Here is a 16,282-nt window from a genome sequence, read left to right as displayed (position 1 = left end):
TTTGTAATGAATGATGCTGCAGGATTTGATATACTCAGACAACAATGAACTAGAAAAGAAGCTTGTGAACAAACAGCCATGAAATCTCACTTTGTTCACAAAGTTGTAACATGTTAGCAAACAACTGAGAGCAACGTTAGCGTTCATTAGGAGACGTGTCTGTGTCCGTCTGATGAATGTGACTCTTATTCTAAATGTTCACGCTGCTCTTTGCTCTGGTTTTGGTCTCCACCGACTCCTGAGAACAGATATCTGGCTGTTTGGTGCCGGGCCGGCAGTGAACTACGGGTTTATCCAAAGCAGTCGCCAGAAATAAACGTTAACATTGTAATCATACGATGCCGACTGAGCTGGTTTTACAACTTTACAAATGTGGGAGTGAAATGTTTCCATATATCCAAATAATACTCGGTGTCACCCAGGAAGGCTTCACAGATGGAAGGAATCTGGCTATAAAAATAAAAATAAAAAGGACAAATCCTATAATTTACAACAAATGGACTCCACAGTGTGTGGACAGATGAATATTTGTTAGAGAGTTATGATCAGTTCCTGCACTAAACTAGCCTTAAATGTGGCTGCGCCGTGTTACTTTAAAAAGACAGGCGTGAATGTCGTGGCTTCTATCAGACGACAGAGAAAAGATCTTCAACATCTACTCAGACTCCATCAGAGACCTGGTGAGCGTTCAAAGATGAGTATCATGACAAATCAAAGAGACAGCTCGCTGTTCCAGGACGGCGTTCATTAAACATATACATATCCACAAGGGATTTATGCAAATTAGCTGTTAGAAGTGCAGATCTGTTATTTTTTTCACAACAAAGATGCAACAAGCGAAATGTTACTTAAACATTCCTGTTGTAGCAAATGGAAATGTACCAGCTATCTGTGCTCGTGTTCGTGCATGCACGAGAGTGTGTATCCTCTGTGTGTGTGTGTGTGTGTGTGTGTGTGTTTGTGCAGACCATCAGGCTAATCTGAGGTTTGTTTAGCCAGAGCTGAGGCCACGCTGGTGATGCAGCGGAGGGGCTGTTTGAAGAGCAGGGTCTCCTCTGCTGCCGCTTAAGCAGCGAGCTTTCATTTGAGGCTCCATCCAGTTGCATTTCATGAAAAATAAACAGACGCCTGAGCAGCTGGCGTTTTTCTGTGCCTGAGAGCGCGCCGTAGAGACGGAGTGCCTTTTTTAGGTTTTTTTTTTGCTCTATTGGCAATGCTCAGCAGGGCGGAGCGTCTTTTTTGGGGGCATTCTGCGTCTTTACACAACGGCACAAATAGCAGCCAGTTCATATTTAAACTCTCATCTTTGCTGCTTCCAGAGTGGATATCGTAGCTGAGCGACATGATGAACGTGGGGCTGGGTGGATGAATTGATTACGCTCAGTGTTGCTGCTTGCACATGATCAGTTTCCTTCCTCCCATTCTTCTCCCCATCACGGATCTAACTAGCCACAGAGAAAACGAGCTGCTATTCTTTCCTAATTTCTTGTAACAACACAAAACACATTTTGTCACATTGCTACCAAATATGGAAAAGAAAACTTGTAATTTGTCATATTCTCTTGAAGAAAAATAAATAAGCTGTCAGGATTATCTGATTTACTTGGACAAACAACAGCCGGTGACATGTTTTAATACAAAAAACATACTTCTGGAAGGCCCTTTGAGAAAGGCCTCCGGGCTGACTGGCAGCTGTCCACGGTCGTAGCTGGAATGCAGCGAGCCTCTCTGGGGGTCAGAAGTGCTCCGGGACCGTGGGATGATGGGTGTTTTGGATTAAGAGGAAGGGGGTCGCGGGGTCACGAGGGCTTTCTGGCCCTGCGAGGTGACAAGGGGGTGGAGTCCCGCTGCAAGCGCTTGTTGTTCCCACTGTACAGAGAGGAGATGGAGGCGTTGGTGGGGGCCTGCGGGTGAGGCAGATTACGTCGAGGGTACAGCGGGCCCCCCCTGAGCAGCAACACGTCCCGCACGGCGCCGCAGAACGGCTTGCTGACGAAGCAGTAGAGGAAGAAGTTGACGGCCGTGTTGAGCATGGCCAGCATGTTGGACAGGTCGTAGGCCAGGTGGACGCGCCAGTCCCGGTGGACCGAGGACACGTACAGGTGGTAGATGACCACCACGGTCCTGGGCGCCCACAGCACGGAGAACACGGAGGTGATGGCCAGCAGCATGGCCGTGGTTTTCCCGAGTCGCCGGGGAGGCGCCGACTTGGGCCCGCGCTCCTCCTCGCAGCGCTGCTGCCGCTGCCTCGCCCTCAGCGTGTGGATTATCAGAGAGTTCAGCACCAGGAAGATGCTGCAGGGCAGGAAGTAGATGATAGTCACGTGCGTCCAGATGAGGACGGTGTCCAGGGCCGTGGGCGGGTGGCTGTTCCGCCACATGTCCGACCACCAGAAGAAGGGCACGCCGGACACCAGGGACAACGCCAGGACCGCCGCGATGATCCTCCGGGTGCGTGCCGGGTAGCTGATCTGGCGGTGGAGGAGCGGGTGGCACAGCGCCACGTAGCGGTCCACGGTGAGGGGCACGGTGGACCAGATGGAGGCGTGGTTGGCGGCGAACTCGGCGGCGCTGACGGAGTGCAGCAGGAGCTCGGGGACGTCGCGGTGAAACACCGCCGTCTCCAGCAGGAAGCCGACGAAGATGATGAAGAGCTGGGAGAGAATATCTGAGCACGTCACCGCCAGCAGGTAGTAGTACAGAGCCTTCTTGGTGCGGGACGCCAGCCGGGACAAAGCCACGGCCGTCAGGATGTTCACTGAAATTATATAAAGAAGAAAATGAGATCATATTATCTGCTATTTGTGAGATTTAAAGCTGCAGTTGATAACTTTAATAGGAATATCTATATCCTGACACAAATCTGTGAATAAATCAGCTTCATCTGCTTCTTTTTAGTGTTTCCAACGCACCTAAAAGAAAACAACCAATCAGAGCCCAGGATTCTTTAAAGCAGCTGTCAATCACTTCTTGTGTCATTGCTGATGAAACATTTTTTCAGTTACTGGATTTCTTTTTTCTCTCCAATAAACTTTACAGAAACATATTTCAGTCGCTGTAAGATGAGAAAGTTCTCTCTGCTCAGTTTCCAACATGGCGGCACGACTCATTTCAGCTCCTGGGAGCCGACGCCGAGACCACGCTGCTGGAGAACCACACGCTGCTGGAGAACCACACGCTGCTGGAGAACCACACGCTGCTGGAGAACCACACGCTGCTGGAGAACCACACGCTGCTGGAGAACCACACGCTGCTGGAGAACCACACGCTGCTGGAGAACCACACGCTGCTGGAGAACCAGGCCGTATCGCTTTTGGTCTCGTTGAAGGGAAGGGGGGCGCGGGAGAACCAGAACCAGGACTGAGCAGACCGTCAGACCCTGAGAGGTTTTCTAAACACCATTTTCGTCCACAGGGACACATTCTGAATGGTGTTAAAATGCAGGCTGGCTTGTGTTGTTTGGTTTTTTTGCTTAGAAGAAACTGCAAATCTAAGGAGCTTTTGTCACATTAATTATAGATTTCTATAGCACGATACCTTTTTATAGGGAAGAACAAATCAATAAAAGTCAGATACTGGTTGTTCTATGGATTAAGTAATCCTACCTTGCATTTGTCAAATGCATTCATAGCAGTTTAAGTTACAAACCATTGATTCTATTTGTCTCCTTGCCACACATCTCACACAGTATCTCCTCTCCTCTTTCTGTTTTTTCCATCAACAGCAGGATATTTTTGCTGCAGCATCTGTAACGTCACCAGACGTTCAGGACCCCTCTGTTGACTCTGTTGGCCTTTTCCATTTATTTTCCTTTGGGTACGATTACGTGACGCAGCTGAACGCTCTGGTGACACGTCCGCTTTGTTTGGGACGCCGCTCGGTCTAAATCCCCGCTGGATCAATGCCGAATCACTGCCATCGATTTGTAGACAAAGCACAGTAATGAGAACAATGCGGAGGTGAACACTGTCCATCACAGGAGACAGTTATTCCCACTTTCTGAATTATTGATGCATTTTGATGCCGATCAAGGGCTCGATGGATGGATTGATGATCAGACTCTCAAAACAAAGTGATTGTCAGATGATTCGATTATTGTAACCTGTGAAAAGAGCCGTCAGTCGTAGTCATCGTAGCTACAACAGAGCTGCTGGACCCCTAACTCACGAGTGTATTGATTTCTTATGTCCTCTGCAGTTTCCACTTCTGTTATAAATAGATATCAATACAAACTGTGCTGCGACTGAGATTCAGTGCAAAACGAACTCATAAAATCACGTCGTGCATCAGTTAATATTCTGATCTTAAAATGACAGCTCACCTAAATTACAAGTTGACTCAGGTACAGGACTTAAGAGAGATGCTGTTTAATGATGTAATTAAACCCAAACTGTCTGAGATGCACATTTCTCACTACGAGCCATCGTGACAGCGTACCTGGTACTCCCACACAGAGCAGAATACTGTAGTAGATGATTGGGATGAAGCCCAGGACACATTTGGACTTCTGCAGCTCCTCAGGTTTCAGGCCCAGCTCCTGGTAGCCGGACGCTGTCACATTGGACCAGTCGATCATGACCTTGGTGCTTCCCCTGGGAAATAAGGCAGAGACAGAGAAATGTTTACGAGACTCAGAGTGAGTGTTTTAATTATAGACATCAAGAAAACAAAGGGAGAACTGTCGCGATCTAGTTTCCTAGTCGCCAATGAATCCCATGAAAAGACCAAAACCAGCACCAAATGTACTGACAAGTACTGTGTGTGATATCTGGTCCATCTCTGAGCCACAGAGCTCCATTAAAAACCCATCAAGGAGCCTTGATGGGCGCAGCGTAGTTTATTCTGACTCAATCACACAAATGTACTATTTCCTCCTGTTTGTTTGATAAGAAACACTACAGTGACCAGCTGTTTTAGGAAATGACTGATGACACTATGTATTTGTGATGTTTTTAAAGATTATTAAAAGGCAGACTGGATTTGCTCCATAATACTAAAACATGAAGACACAGTATTATAGAAATGATTATATTATCATGATAGTGTTTAACAGAGAAGAAGATGCTCACATTGGAGAAGCTGCATCAAGATAACATTTTAGCTTGAACATGTGTTTTCGTTGAGGAATTAATTAAGTAATCGTTAATAATAAATCTCTGGGATGCGCCACGTCTTTAGATGAAGTTAAATTTACTTAAATTAACTATAAATCCATCGTTTCAGTGACAGAGGACAGACCTGATATAAGAAACGTATCGATATGTAAAGATGCAGACTGTCTTGATTTGATATCGAGTATCAACACCTTTGCAGATGACGAGCCGCTTTATGTTGCTGTGAGGAAAAAGGAAAGTCGTGTTTGTTTAAGAGAGCTGTTTTTTTTTCTCAGAGATGAAACTGTGGAAAACAACAAGTCGGTTTGGACTCAGTCAATTAAACTGCAGCTCCACAACAACAGATGGGCAGACGGCGACGACCCCGTCACCCTCCGCCCTCCCCCGAGTCATTATCGTCCCGTCTCCTCCTCCAACCTTTTCACCTGGGATCCATCCATCCTGTTTTTCTCTGTCGGTGTCGCCTCTGCCTACTCTCCTAATTTACTTTACTCATCCGTGAAGCCGTTCTTGGACTGCGTTATCTTTCGAGCTCTCAGTGACAAACCATTTGTGTGATGCTTAACCAACGTAAACACCATCGTGGAGCCACGATCGCCCCAATCTGGGAAACTGACCTCATGATGTGACTTCTAACAGTTGGCCATGTTTAATCACTGCGATTGTAAAAGTACTGTTTATGTGCCAAATCCCTGCATGCGCATTATATGACTGGAGTATTTTATGACTCTTGGCAGGAATGCGATCATAAAATGGGGAAATATCTGAGGGCTCGGCTGCTTTAATTCACCTTAGCACAATAAACTAGCAGAAGAGCACCGATCCAAAAGCAATCATCGAGGTCAACGGCGTAATTCAGGGAGCGGTCAGAATGATAGAAACTGCCTCATGTCTTTATTTACACATAGCTGGAATCACATTTTACTCCTAAAGGGGATTCTGGCTTTTAAACCGTGTTTGATATCTTAAGTGAGATCAGAAAGGATGATGCGTTGTGGTCGTCTCGTGTTGGAGTTGGCAGACAGGAGTGTGAGATTCGTCACAAGAGACGACCGCATTTCATCCACACTTCTATAATCGGCTCCTTGATTGACGTCACCGGTCACTTGAAGGTCTTTCGTTGTTTCGCTGATCTTAAATGTCTGGTCTTCAGCCTCATTGGTCCGCTCGTTAAAATGACTAAAAGGAACTTTGACCTGGTTCTGAACCAGTCTCAGTGTAGTCCTGATCCTCTATCAGACCTCCATCAGTAAAGAGACCATCAGAGAGAAGATGGTCTGTTTCTATAGAGTTATTCTTGATGCTCGTCATCGGAGCCACCGAGTCGGATTCTGGTGAAACCAGATGAACTCATGCAGGTTCACCAGAACCTCCTTCAGCTCAGACTCCAGCAGAGACCGGTCCACCATGGACGGACCCAGATCCTCCAGCAGAGACCGGTCCACCGTGGACGGACCCAGATCCTCCAGCAGAGACCGGTCCACCGTGGACGGACCCAGATCCTCCAGCAGAGACCGGTCCACCGTGGACAGACCCAGATCCGGAGCTCTGGAGGGAGGAGAGCTCAGCTCAGTCTCCTCCTCCTCCTCCTCCTCCTCCTCCTCCTCCTCCAGGAGCAGAGCTTCTCGTCTCTGGGAGCCAACGTATTTATAGGTTATTGTTCTTCATGTGTGCATTTAGTTCTGAGACATCAGACAGAGTTGTAGTCAGACAAACGCCTCCATATGTTGGTATTAACATCAGTGTAACACGAGGACAGGACAGAATATCACTCTTTCATTCCTGTCCTGTCTGCGATTTAATCTGTTTTTTAACTTCTCTGATCTCAGCTCACAACATTTCACATGAGGGTTTTAAATCCAGGCCATAAAAATGACACTTCCTCCGTCTTTGGAGGAAATGTGAGCTCAGAGATAACTCACTTAGATTTTGGTTGCTTTGTTTGTCTATGAAACACTCTCATATTTCACTCTTTGTTATGTAACAACACGTGCTGAGATAGGATGTCTTATTCAGTATTAATAGCAGCTCCCCTGCTGTAGGAGGTGTAGTGTAGACGTGCGTTCACCCCTCAGTGTTTTCTACAGTATGTGTTGCATCAACATGAGTACATCTTCAGTCTAAACTCATTGTGTTCATTTATGGTTCCACACATGAACTGTTGTTAATTAGACAGAGCTGCTTATCATGAACCAACCAACATATTATTCATGAACTCAACATGCAAAGTAAAAACTAAGAGGCTGCGACTGCATCCACACGTTTAAACAAATCCGATTGAATCAGTATGAACCAAGTTTACTAAAACAAAGATGTTTAACGGTCAAATAAGAGCATTTATGGAATAGTTTGGTAAAGAAATACAAGTGTGTAATAAAATGATTAACAAACATAAAACTGAGGTTTGAACTCGTGTGTTTAGGAATTTGTTTTTGGTTGTATGTGTTTAATTTTCACCGTATACATTTATGAGAATTGTATGTTTGATGGAACTTATTATTCTTTCTTATGTATAAGTTGAAAACTGGTGTACTGTTAAAAAGTTATAGTCAAAAATGTCGGTCTTGGCAGCTGGAAAAAGTATTAAAAGTATTCTCAGTTAATAAGTTTTTTGTTCTATAAAGTGTTAGAAAATAGTAAAAATAAAGAAATGTCACTGTTTCCTAAAGTACAAGAGGACTTCATCAAATTGTTTGTTTGTCTGAACAATCCAAAGACTGAAGTAAAGGAGCAAATATTCACATTTGAGAAGCTGGAATTAGTGAATTATTGGCAAATTACCCTCAACAATTTATCGACTATGCAAGTTTAAAAAGGGAAATCAACATGAAAACACAGTTCGACGCAAACTAAATGTCCACTGCTGCAAGTATTTTCTCTAAAACAGGTGAAATGGCTTCAAGGGGTGACAGTTCTGCTTCTTTCTGACACCCGATCGGTTTCCTCGCGAGCCTCGTCTCAGTAAAAAACAAAAAGATGATCGTTGTTAATGAGAAGGAGGCACAAGGGAACAGTAATCACACTGACCGATCAATATCCCAGCAGCCACTTCACTTCACGCCGGCAGAGGTCCTCTTTAATCCCGAGAGTGCAAGATGAAATGTTGAAGCTCGGAGAGTTCTACTTGCTCTCCATCACGCTTTATTCTCTGGGAAGTTTCCCCGTGCGGACTAATCGTCGTGTTTGGTCCCTCGGGCGCTACAGATTCTGTTCTCGCTTCAGATGCGTTTGATTTAAATCCACTCTCAGACCGTTTCGGTCTTCGTGCTCGAGGGAAATGAGGTGCATTGACGTGACAACAGGATCGTTTGATCACACTGCTTCCGTTTCAACGTCAGCATCCTCCGAAGAAGAATAAAAAACAGCTGAGCGACATGTCTGTGCAGATCAGAGGCCGAGGAGTGTTTCTGGTTACGACTCTTCCCAGGGTCGAGATGCAGCTGGAGGCTCCGCGGGGCGTTCAGTGCCCAGGAAGCTGAGCTGAACTCTATCTGTGCTCCACTGAGTCCTCTTAATAATTCATCATGAGACTGAGCACCTGAAACAACACTGGGAGATAAAGAACTGTACATCACAACCTGTTTCTCATGAGAGCGAGGACGACGCTTCATCATGAAAGTGATGAGCTGCTTCAGGTTTTGTCTCTTGATCCATCTTAACGCGGAAAAAAATCGCTAAACACAAGAATCACAAAGAAAACACGTTCTCACTCCCGACACGTCTAATGAACGACGCTCTACGTAACTCTCTGTTGTTAGTTTTGGACGCGTCAGGGACGACGCGTCAAGCTTTGTTTGAACTCGTGATGTAGCACAAGACTCCGCAAATAGCTCGCAAGCTCCGAGCACTAAATAAGGTGTGTTCGTTACATTATTCTCCAAAACACCAGAGGACGTACGAACAAAATGAACGAGTGTAACAAAAAGCCATAAAGCAAACTCCACTATGCCGAGGAGGGATAGTAATTATCTGTAATCTCATATCTCATATTCATGGACTACTTTATTACCTTTATACCAACCCTGTAAAGAAGGAAGTATTAAAAGCATTTTAAAGAAGGTTGAATATCCTGAAAATTACTGTAATCAAATGTAGATTGTTCAGACTGAAAGGTTACTAAAGCATAAAAAAAATAATTGGTCGTCTTTGTAAAATCCTCAGACATGTTAATAAGAGCTTTTTAACTATTTGGGACAGTTAACTCCTGAAAAGCTCATAGTTACAGAAATTCGGAGTTGCACGACGAAGCACAGCGATCACTTTGTCACGTCTCGTCCTGCTCGTTGGGTTGTGTTTTCCTTCATTTTGTCCTTTCAGTTTTCCTGTTTTATTTTATTTCCTCTCCTCCTTTGTGATCATCTGCCCCGCCCCTGATTGGATCCATCTGTGTCTAATCACTCTCACCTCCCCCGGGGTATTTAAACCCTGTGTCTTCCTGTCTCTGTGTCAGGTTGTTTCTCATAGACTTCTATACAACCAGAGGAGTCGCCTCCTGGTGGACATTAGAGAGAATGCAGCTTTAACACATGAAGCATCGGCTTCACTTTTCAGAACTGGAGGTTGCCGCCTGCTTTACATGCATAATCTCTTCCTAAATAAACTTCCATCTTCACAGGAAGTTTAGGTTTAGGCAATAAAACTACTTTAGGTTTAGGAAAAGAGGGTTGACGTGAACTTGGCAGACTAACAACTCACGTCACTGACGAGTCGAGTGACAACCGACACGGACAAATCAAGTCACAAAATGGCAACGTTTACTTTGAGTTTTGCGCGGGACACAATCGGTCTCCTGGTCGTTTGTCCTGTGTCTGTAAATTCCCACATTGGAGTCGGTAGGACGCCCGGTGAGTCAGACGCCGAGGGGCATCGACCAACTGTCTGTATTTGACGAGTTGAGAATGATGCTTCATCATGCAGATCGTGGATGCCGTTAAAAGTTCGTTGTTAAGAAAGACCGAATCCAGGAGTGCATCTTGGAAGAAAGTGCTTGTTTCTTAGAAGATTCAGGGGAAGTGAAACAACAAGAAAACGTTTCAAGTTCAAGACGCTGTGGATTATGAAACAATTGTAAGTGAGACAGTCCAGTCTCGCTCCCTGCTTGCCAAAATAACTTTTATAATAGGACCGCAGTCAATGATGTGTAACAGCGCTGATTGCACAACAAACAGAAACATTTCATCTTTTTACAACAGAGCAGCTGAGACACTCGTCAGTGAACGCCGAGTTGTCTTTGGCTTTGTTTGCCCTTGTATGGTCGGCCTCAGTCTTACCTTTAAATCCAGTTCTCACAGCGAACCTCCACCTGGTTTACAGCCGGTCCTCTTCTCCGTCGTTCCCCCCGATGCTCCTACAGAGTCCCCGACATCGCTGCTGGACACCCAATGAGGAGACGTGGAGGAGAACAGAGAAGGGGAGGAGGAGGAGGAGGAGGAGGAGGAGGAGGAGAAGTGGAGTCCATGCAGTCGGTTCATCACTGCAGTGAGTGAGCAAAGGACGAGGGGAGAGATGAGGCAGAGGGGAGTGACGATGTGGAAAGGGTGAGGAAGGAGGGAGAGAGAGGGAGGGATTGATCTGTGGAGGGAAAGAGGTGAATGAGGGATGAAAGACACGAGGAGGAGAGGGCAGAGAGGAATAGAGGAAGAACTGAGAGAAAATAAATATTCACAAAGTAGACTAATGCTGTGAATAAGTTCCATATTATACCTTTAAATATATGCACAAGTATTAATTATTATAGTGTAGTTCCACTTAGAATACAAGAAATCCATGTACTCTACTGCATTGAAGTCATTTAGTGCTCAACAACATAACTGAACATAACTGCGGCTGTTTCACGCTAACATGGTGTAAAAAGACAAAAATGCGTCGTCATGACAAGCAGAATGTCCTTAAAATGTCTATTTATAGCCCTTCCTATGAGAGCAGGTTAGGTAATGATATAACCTGAAGGTCACAGGAAGTTGAAAGAGTCTTCAGAATAGTTGTTGAGGCATTGATGGTCAGTGGAAAAGTCATTAGGATTTCTTTGACTTTGAACCATGACATGTCTGAACCATTAGGTGTTGAGATATTTCACTGGACAGGTGAAATCTTTGTCCTGGTGGGACGAGATGAAATGACCAAGATGCATCCTCATGGATGTCTGTAACACATGTAATGCTAGTATTTCATTCTCCACACTGCTAGCATGGCTAACAGTAAACATACTGAAAACTCTCGCTACATGCACGCTACAAAATCAATGCTTGATTTTTGAGTCTGTTGTTAAAGCACACTATTGTCCCACAATGCAATGCACAGAAAAAAGCCAGGAGCTGCTCGCAGCTGACAATCAAAATAAATAGCATTAAAAATGTAAATGTTTTGGATAAAAAACATATAGGCTTTCCAAAGTTGCAGTTTCACTATTTCCTGTTTTTAATCCAATATATTAATAATACTTTTGTTTCCACAACATCTGAGGCACAAAACACAATCAGAAGAAACACATCTTACTTTCACAACACCATATTTGTCATGGAATTGGAACACATTGTTGGTGTGTGCTGAGGTCTGCATCAACTTCATTGAGATCTCACGGGGATTAAACACACACACACACACACACACACACACACACACACACACACACACAAAAACACACAAACACTTGTTTTTGTCACTTAGGACGTAGACTAACTTCTACCCAAGAAATAAACTTACCTTGTGGGGACCACAAAGAGTGTGTCCCCAAAAGTGACGGTGTGAACAGATGTCCTGACAACGTCATAAATACAATCACACACACACACACACACACACACACACACACACACACACACACACACACTAACAACAGACAGTAAACAAAGACAAACATCACTGAGCAGCAGCAGCTTTCTAATTTCATGCATGTTTTCTTAACAGCAGTTGAAACTAATACAATTACAAGTGAGAGAAGGACTGAGGTCCGTCCACGCGGGAGCCGAGTTGTACAAGACAGATCTGTCTTTAATTTATCTAAACCTCATCAAACGAGCCCGTCGCACGACTGCAGATTGTTGACGATAGCAAAGCTCCAAAGCAAACAGCGCGTCATAGGGAGCAGATTTGAAGAACTAATTCATCCATTAGGTCAGTCCTGCAGAGAGAACCACTCACTTCCTGCAGCTGCATATCATTTGATGTGTTTATTAGACGTACAGGGTTACACCTCTGACCCCTGCAGGGGTACAGTCGGGCAAATAACGAACCCCGGCAGCCAGCGATCATGCAAAGACGTAATTCTCTATCGATCGGACCTGTTAGATTAAATGAAGATGACGCAGAGGGAATAAACAAGCATCAGGCTTCATCAGTTCAGCTTCAGGGTTCTGATGCAGCAGTTAATATTCATCACCACGGTCAACAGGAATGAAATCTTCCTTTTATGGACAGGAGACATCTTCGAAAAACCGTGTCACTGAGTCCTATAAAGATAATAATATATAGTACCTTTAACGATCATTTGTTCCTCCAGAATAACATCAGCGGTAGCCTTTAACCTGCACACGTAAACCTGTTTGTAAGAGCCAATTAATCACGTTTGTTTATTATTGAAGTTTGTATCTTGTTTAGTTTTCGTATGAATATATGTAAATATTGTTGTTTGCCATTTTCTTGCCATAAAGGGCTAAACATTTTGTGATTTACAAAAAGAAGTCTGCTTAGGTTTGGATCGCAAGACAAGATTTTGACCGTGTTTATCAACGGTTTATTAACGAGTGATAACCGACGTTGGTGTTGGAACGTCAGGTCGGTAGTGGACCAGCAGGATGTAACCTGCTGTCACGATGTACTGGATCTCTCATAAACCCTCGTTCATGTTCTCTCTGGCCTCTGTGAGAACATTTTTGCATTTTTTTTAAAGTTATGCAGTGGGTGGACTTGGGGTTGAAGTTACACTTTAAACTACTAATGCCCTTTATTTTGAAGGATAAAATGCTCCTTGGCAGGTTAAGAGACATCGTCTTAAACTCGTGTTCCTGAGAAACGTTTTGAAAGTCGCCCAAAAACGGAAATGATCTGATTAACCTGAAATATTTACTGTACTTCAGTAAATGTTAGTTGCTTCCCACCTCTGATTACATATTCAGGATTTACACTAAGAGGTCGAATATATAACGACCTGCATGCATAACTCACAGAGCCAATTTCACGCCTTCAGAGTCAATCGGTTTACTCTGATTTATAGTCCGTATTCAGCTCGTCCTTCACTAACAGCTGCCAAACAAATCTTCCTGCAGCTGGAGGAAGAAAAAACAGAAAAGAGAAAGAGGAATAGTTAATGGAGCTGCTGCAGTGAGATAAACTGATGCTGAGGCAGGTCACCTCAGTCTGGACGCCGTCCATAACCTCAGCTCTCCAAACTGTCCCTCTGTGCAGCTGTGAAGCAATAAGACTCTCTGAGGCCGAAACATGAGCAGCTCTCCAGACCAACACCGTCATTTTATCTCCACTCCAGACAAACACTCATCAGGACCTCAAGCTGCGTCTGTGGAGGGCTGACAAATATTTATTTTTGATTCATGGATTTTGTTCGTCATTGTGGCTGTAAATACACGTTGTATTCATATTTCTATGGTAGGTTAACTTGAATTTTCTGTATTCTTTAGCCAGAGTTCAAACCTTTTCTAATGTATGTGACAGTATACTTTAAATAGAATGCAGATTGGTTGAAACCAGACAGAAACCTTTGGTTATGATAAGGGAAGCCAATGCAGAAGTATCTTTAACCTGCATTCTCTCTAGTGTCCACCAGGGGGCGACTCCTCTGGATGTATAGAAGTCTATGAGAAAATGACTCTACTTCTCTCTTGATTTATTACCTCAGTAAACATTGTAAACATGAGTTTATGGTCTCAATCTCTAGTTTCAAGTCTTCTTCAATGCAGCATGATGTTCATTTAGTAAATGATGGTCCATTTAGAGTCACACAGACCATAAAGCAGGGGATGCTTTAGGGCGGGGCTACTCAGTGATTGACAGGTCTCTACCAGAGACGTATACGCCGTCTCTACGTCACTCCTCCTCAGCCCTAATATGGTCACTTCCTGTTCATTGGTTGCAAAAACCAAGATGGCGATGACCAAAACACAGAACTTGAGGCTTCGAAACATCAGTCCACAAACCAACGGACGACGTCAGGACGACGACGTCCACTTCTTATCGAGAGTTTACGGTTGCAAGTTGCTCTCGGGGTGATTGCAGATTTAATGAAATATGAAATATCTTCTGGTTATCTTGGTGACTGATTTCACATTTCTGTGTTATTTGTTCAAATCTTACAATAGCAGTGACTCTATCTGGAACACATACTGCATCATTCACTCATTTGATTTATTTTTGTAAAACAAACCAACGGTTACGTAATTACCTCGGCCGGTCAGGTTCTGCTGCAGCCGTGTGAAAGAATGAAGCCTCAGCATTCAGTCTGTGTGATCAAACATCAGTTAGCAATCAATCCACTTCAACAGGAAACACTGTCAGGACTCATGAACACTGAGGCTTAAGCTCATCACAGATAAAGAAACAACAACTGTCGGGATGCGTCTACAGACAGTAGAGTTTAATCACTCACATTATGGGCAGAAAGGCTTCTAACTCTGCGTCTTTTAACCTTCATGAGTCGAGAAATAAAATATCTTGTCGAAGCAAAACGATGTAACCTTTTGTTCTCGCTTATTGTTGTTTTTTTTAAATAAATAAATAAAAATAACATTGTAAACATTTTTAACACATTTCTTTGGACAACAATGGTGAGGCACTTATTGGGTGGCAGCCTAAATCTTTGCTCTTTGACGGCTTTATATGTGTTTTTATGGTTTACATTTTTTCTGTTGTTCATTAATTTGTGCGGGTAAATTTCCTTGTGGATGTAATAAACCTATAATCACAACAAATACACATATTTGCACACATCAACACGTAATTTTGCACAACCTAATATCACTTCCTCTTACAAAATCAACTCATTAATCTTCCTTTTCCTGATGATTACCTTTTATTCTTTTTTCTTTTCTTCTCATTTGTGAGGTCAACATTTCCTGTTTGTTTTTATTTGGCAGTAAAATGCCAATAAAGATGTTTTCAAAGAGAGAAAACGTTAAGTGCAGCAGGTATCATGTGTGTGTGTGTCTGTAATGAGGCCGATGTGAATAACTGTCTAATGTAGCTGGTCTGCCCTCTAGTGGACACAATGTGTAAATACATTTAGTATCTACAGTCAGTGGTTGTTGAACAGCTTGACTGAAGCCTCTCTCTCTGCAGATCAGAATCTGGTGCATCTCAAACACTTGAGATCGACTTGAGATGATATTTCCTGTCTGTTCAGTTTTATTTCTATTTAATCTGTAACTGGTTTTGTTGTCTCCTCCAGATATCCCTCAAAAAGAGATCTCAAGGGACTTCCTTGTTAAATAAAGGTTAAAGGTGTAATATACAACATTCAGAGCATTAATATCAGGCGGCAATGATTGAAGCCAATGAGGAAGCTGCATTCTCTCTAGTGTCCACCAGGGGGCGACTCCTCTGGTTGTATAGAAGTCTATGAGAAAATGACTCTACTTCTCTCTTGATTTATTACCTCAGTAAACATTGTAAACATGAGTTTATGGTCTCAATCTCTAGTTTCAAGTCTTCTTCAATACAGCATGATGTTCATTTAGTAAATGATGGTCCATTTAGAGTCACACAGACCATAAAGCAGGGGATGCTTTAGGGGCGGGGCTACACCGTGATTAACAGGTCTCAACATGACAACGGCTGTAGAAATCGCTGAACTCGAGGCTTCAAAACATCAGTCAACAAACCAATGAGTGACGTCAGAATGACTAAGTCCACTTCTTATATACAGTCTGTGGTTAATATATCATCAAACAGCTGTTATCTATGTAAAGATATAGAGCAGTAACTGTTAAGCTCACGGCTGGAACACCAGCGCTGTTACAGTTGTTTGCACTGTTAGCGCTGTTAGCACCGTTAGCTGCTAACCGCCAACTGCGGCGTCCACGCTCGCCGAGGTACTGCTAACCTGATTTGTTTGGGTCCTTTGTCCTGACCAATGGGATATCCTGATCTTACTGGGAGGTCGATCCCGTCTCTTAACCAATCGTCTCTGCCTCAACCTGTTAGGAAGAGCGGTGGGATTC

At 43.8% G+C, this 16,282-nt stretch overlaps 1 protein-coding gene across 1 annotated transcript; it reads right to left on the bottom strand.

Annotated features, from left to right (window-relative positions):
* Window positions 1–1,799: 1,799 nt before the first annotated feature.
* On the bottom strand, window positions 1,800–4,576 carry gpr142 (G protein-coupled receptor 142; the record flags this gene model as incomplete). Its single annotated transcript, XM_079182297.1, has 2 exons — window positions 1,800–2,758; window positions 4,438–4,576. 2 exons carry the CDS (start codon window positions 4,574–4,576, stop codon window positions 1,800–1,802), a joined length of 1,098 nt encoding a protein of 365 aa, XP_079038423.1.
* Window positions 4,577–16,282: the final 11,706 nt, after the last annotated feature.

Source organism: Pholis gunnellus (assembly GCF_910591455.1).
Source record: "Pholis gunnellus genome assembly, chromosome: 21".
NCBI classification, from domain to species: domain Eukaryota; kingdom Metazoa; phylum Chordata; class Actinopteri; order Perciformes; family Pholidae; genus Pholis; species Pholis gunnellus.
This window is presented reverse-complemented; position numbering and strand designations above follow the sequence as displayed.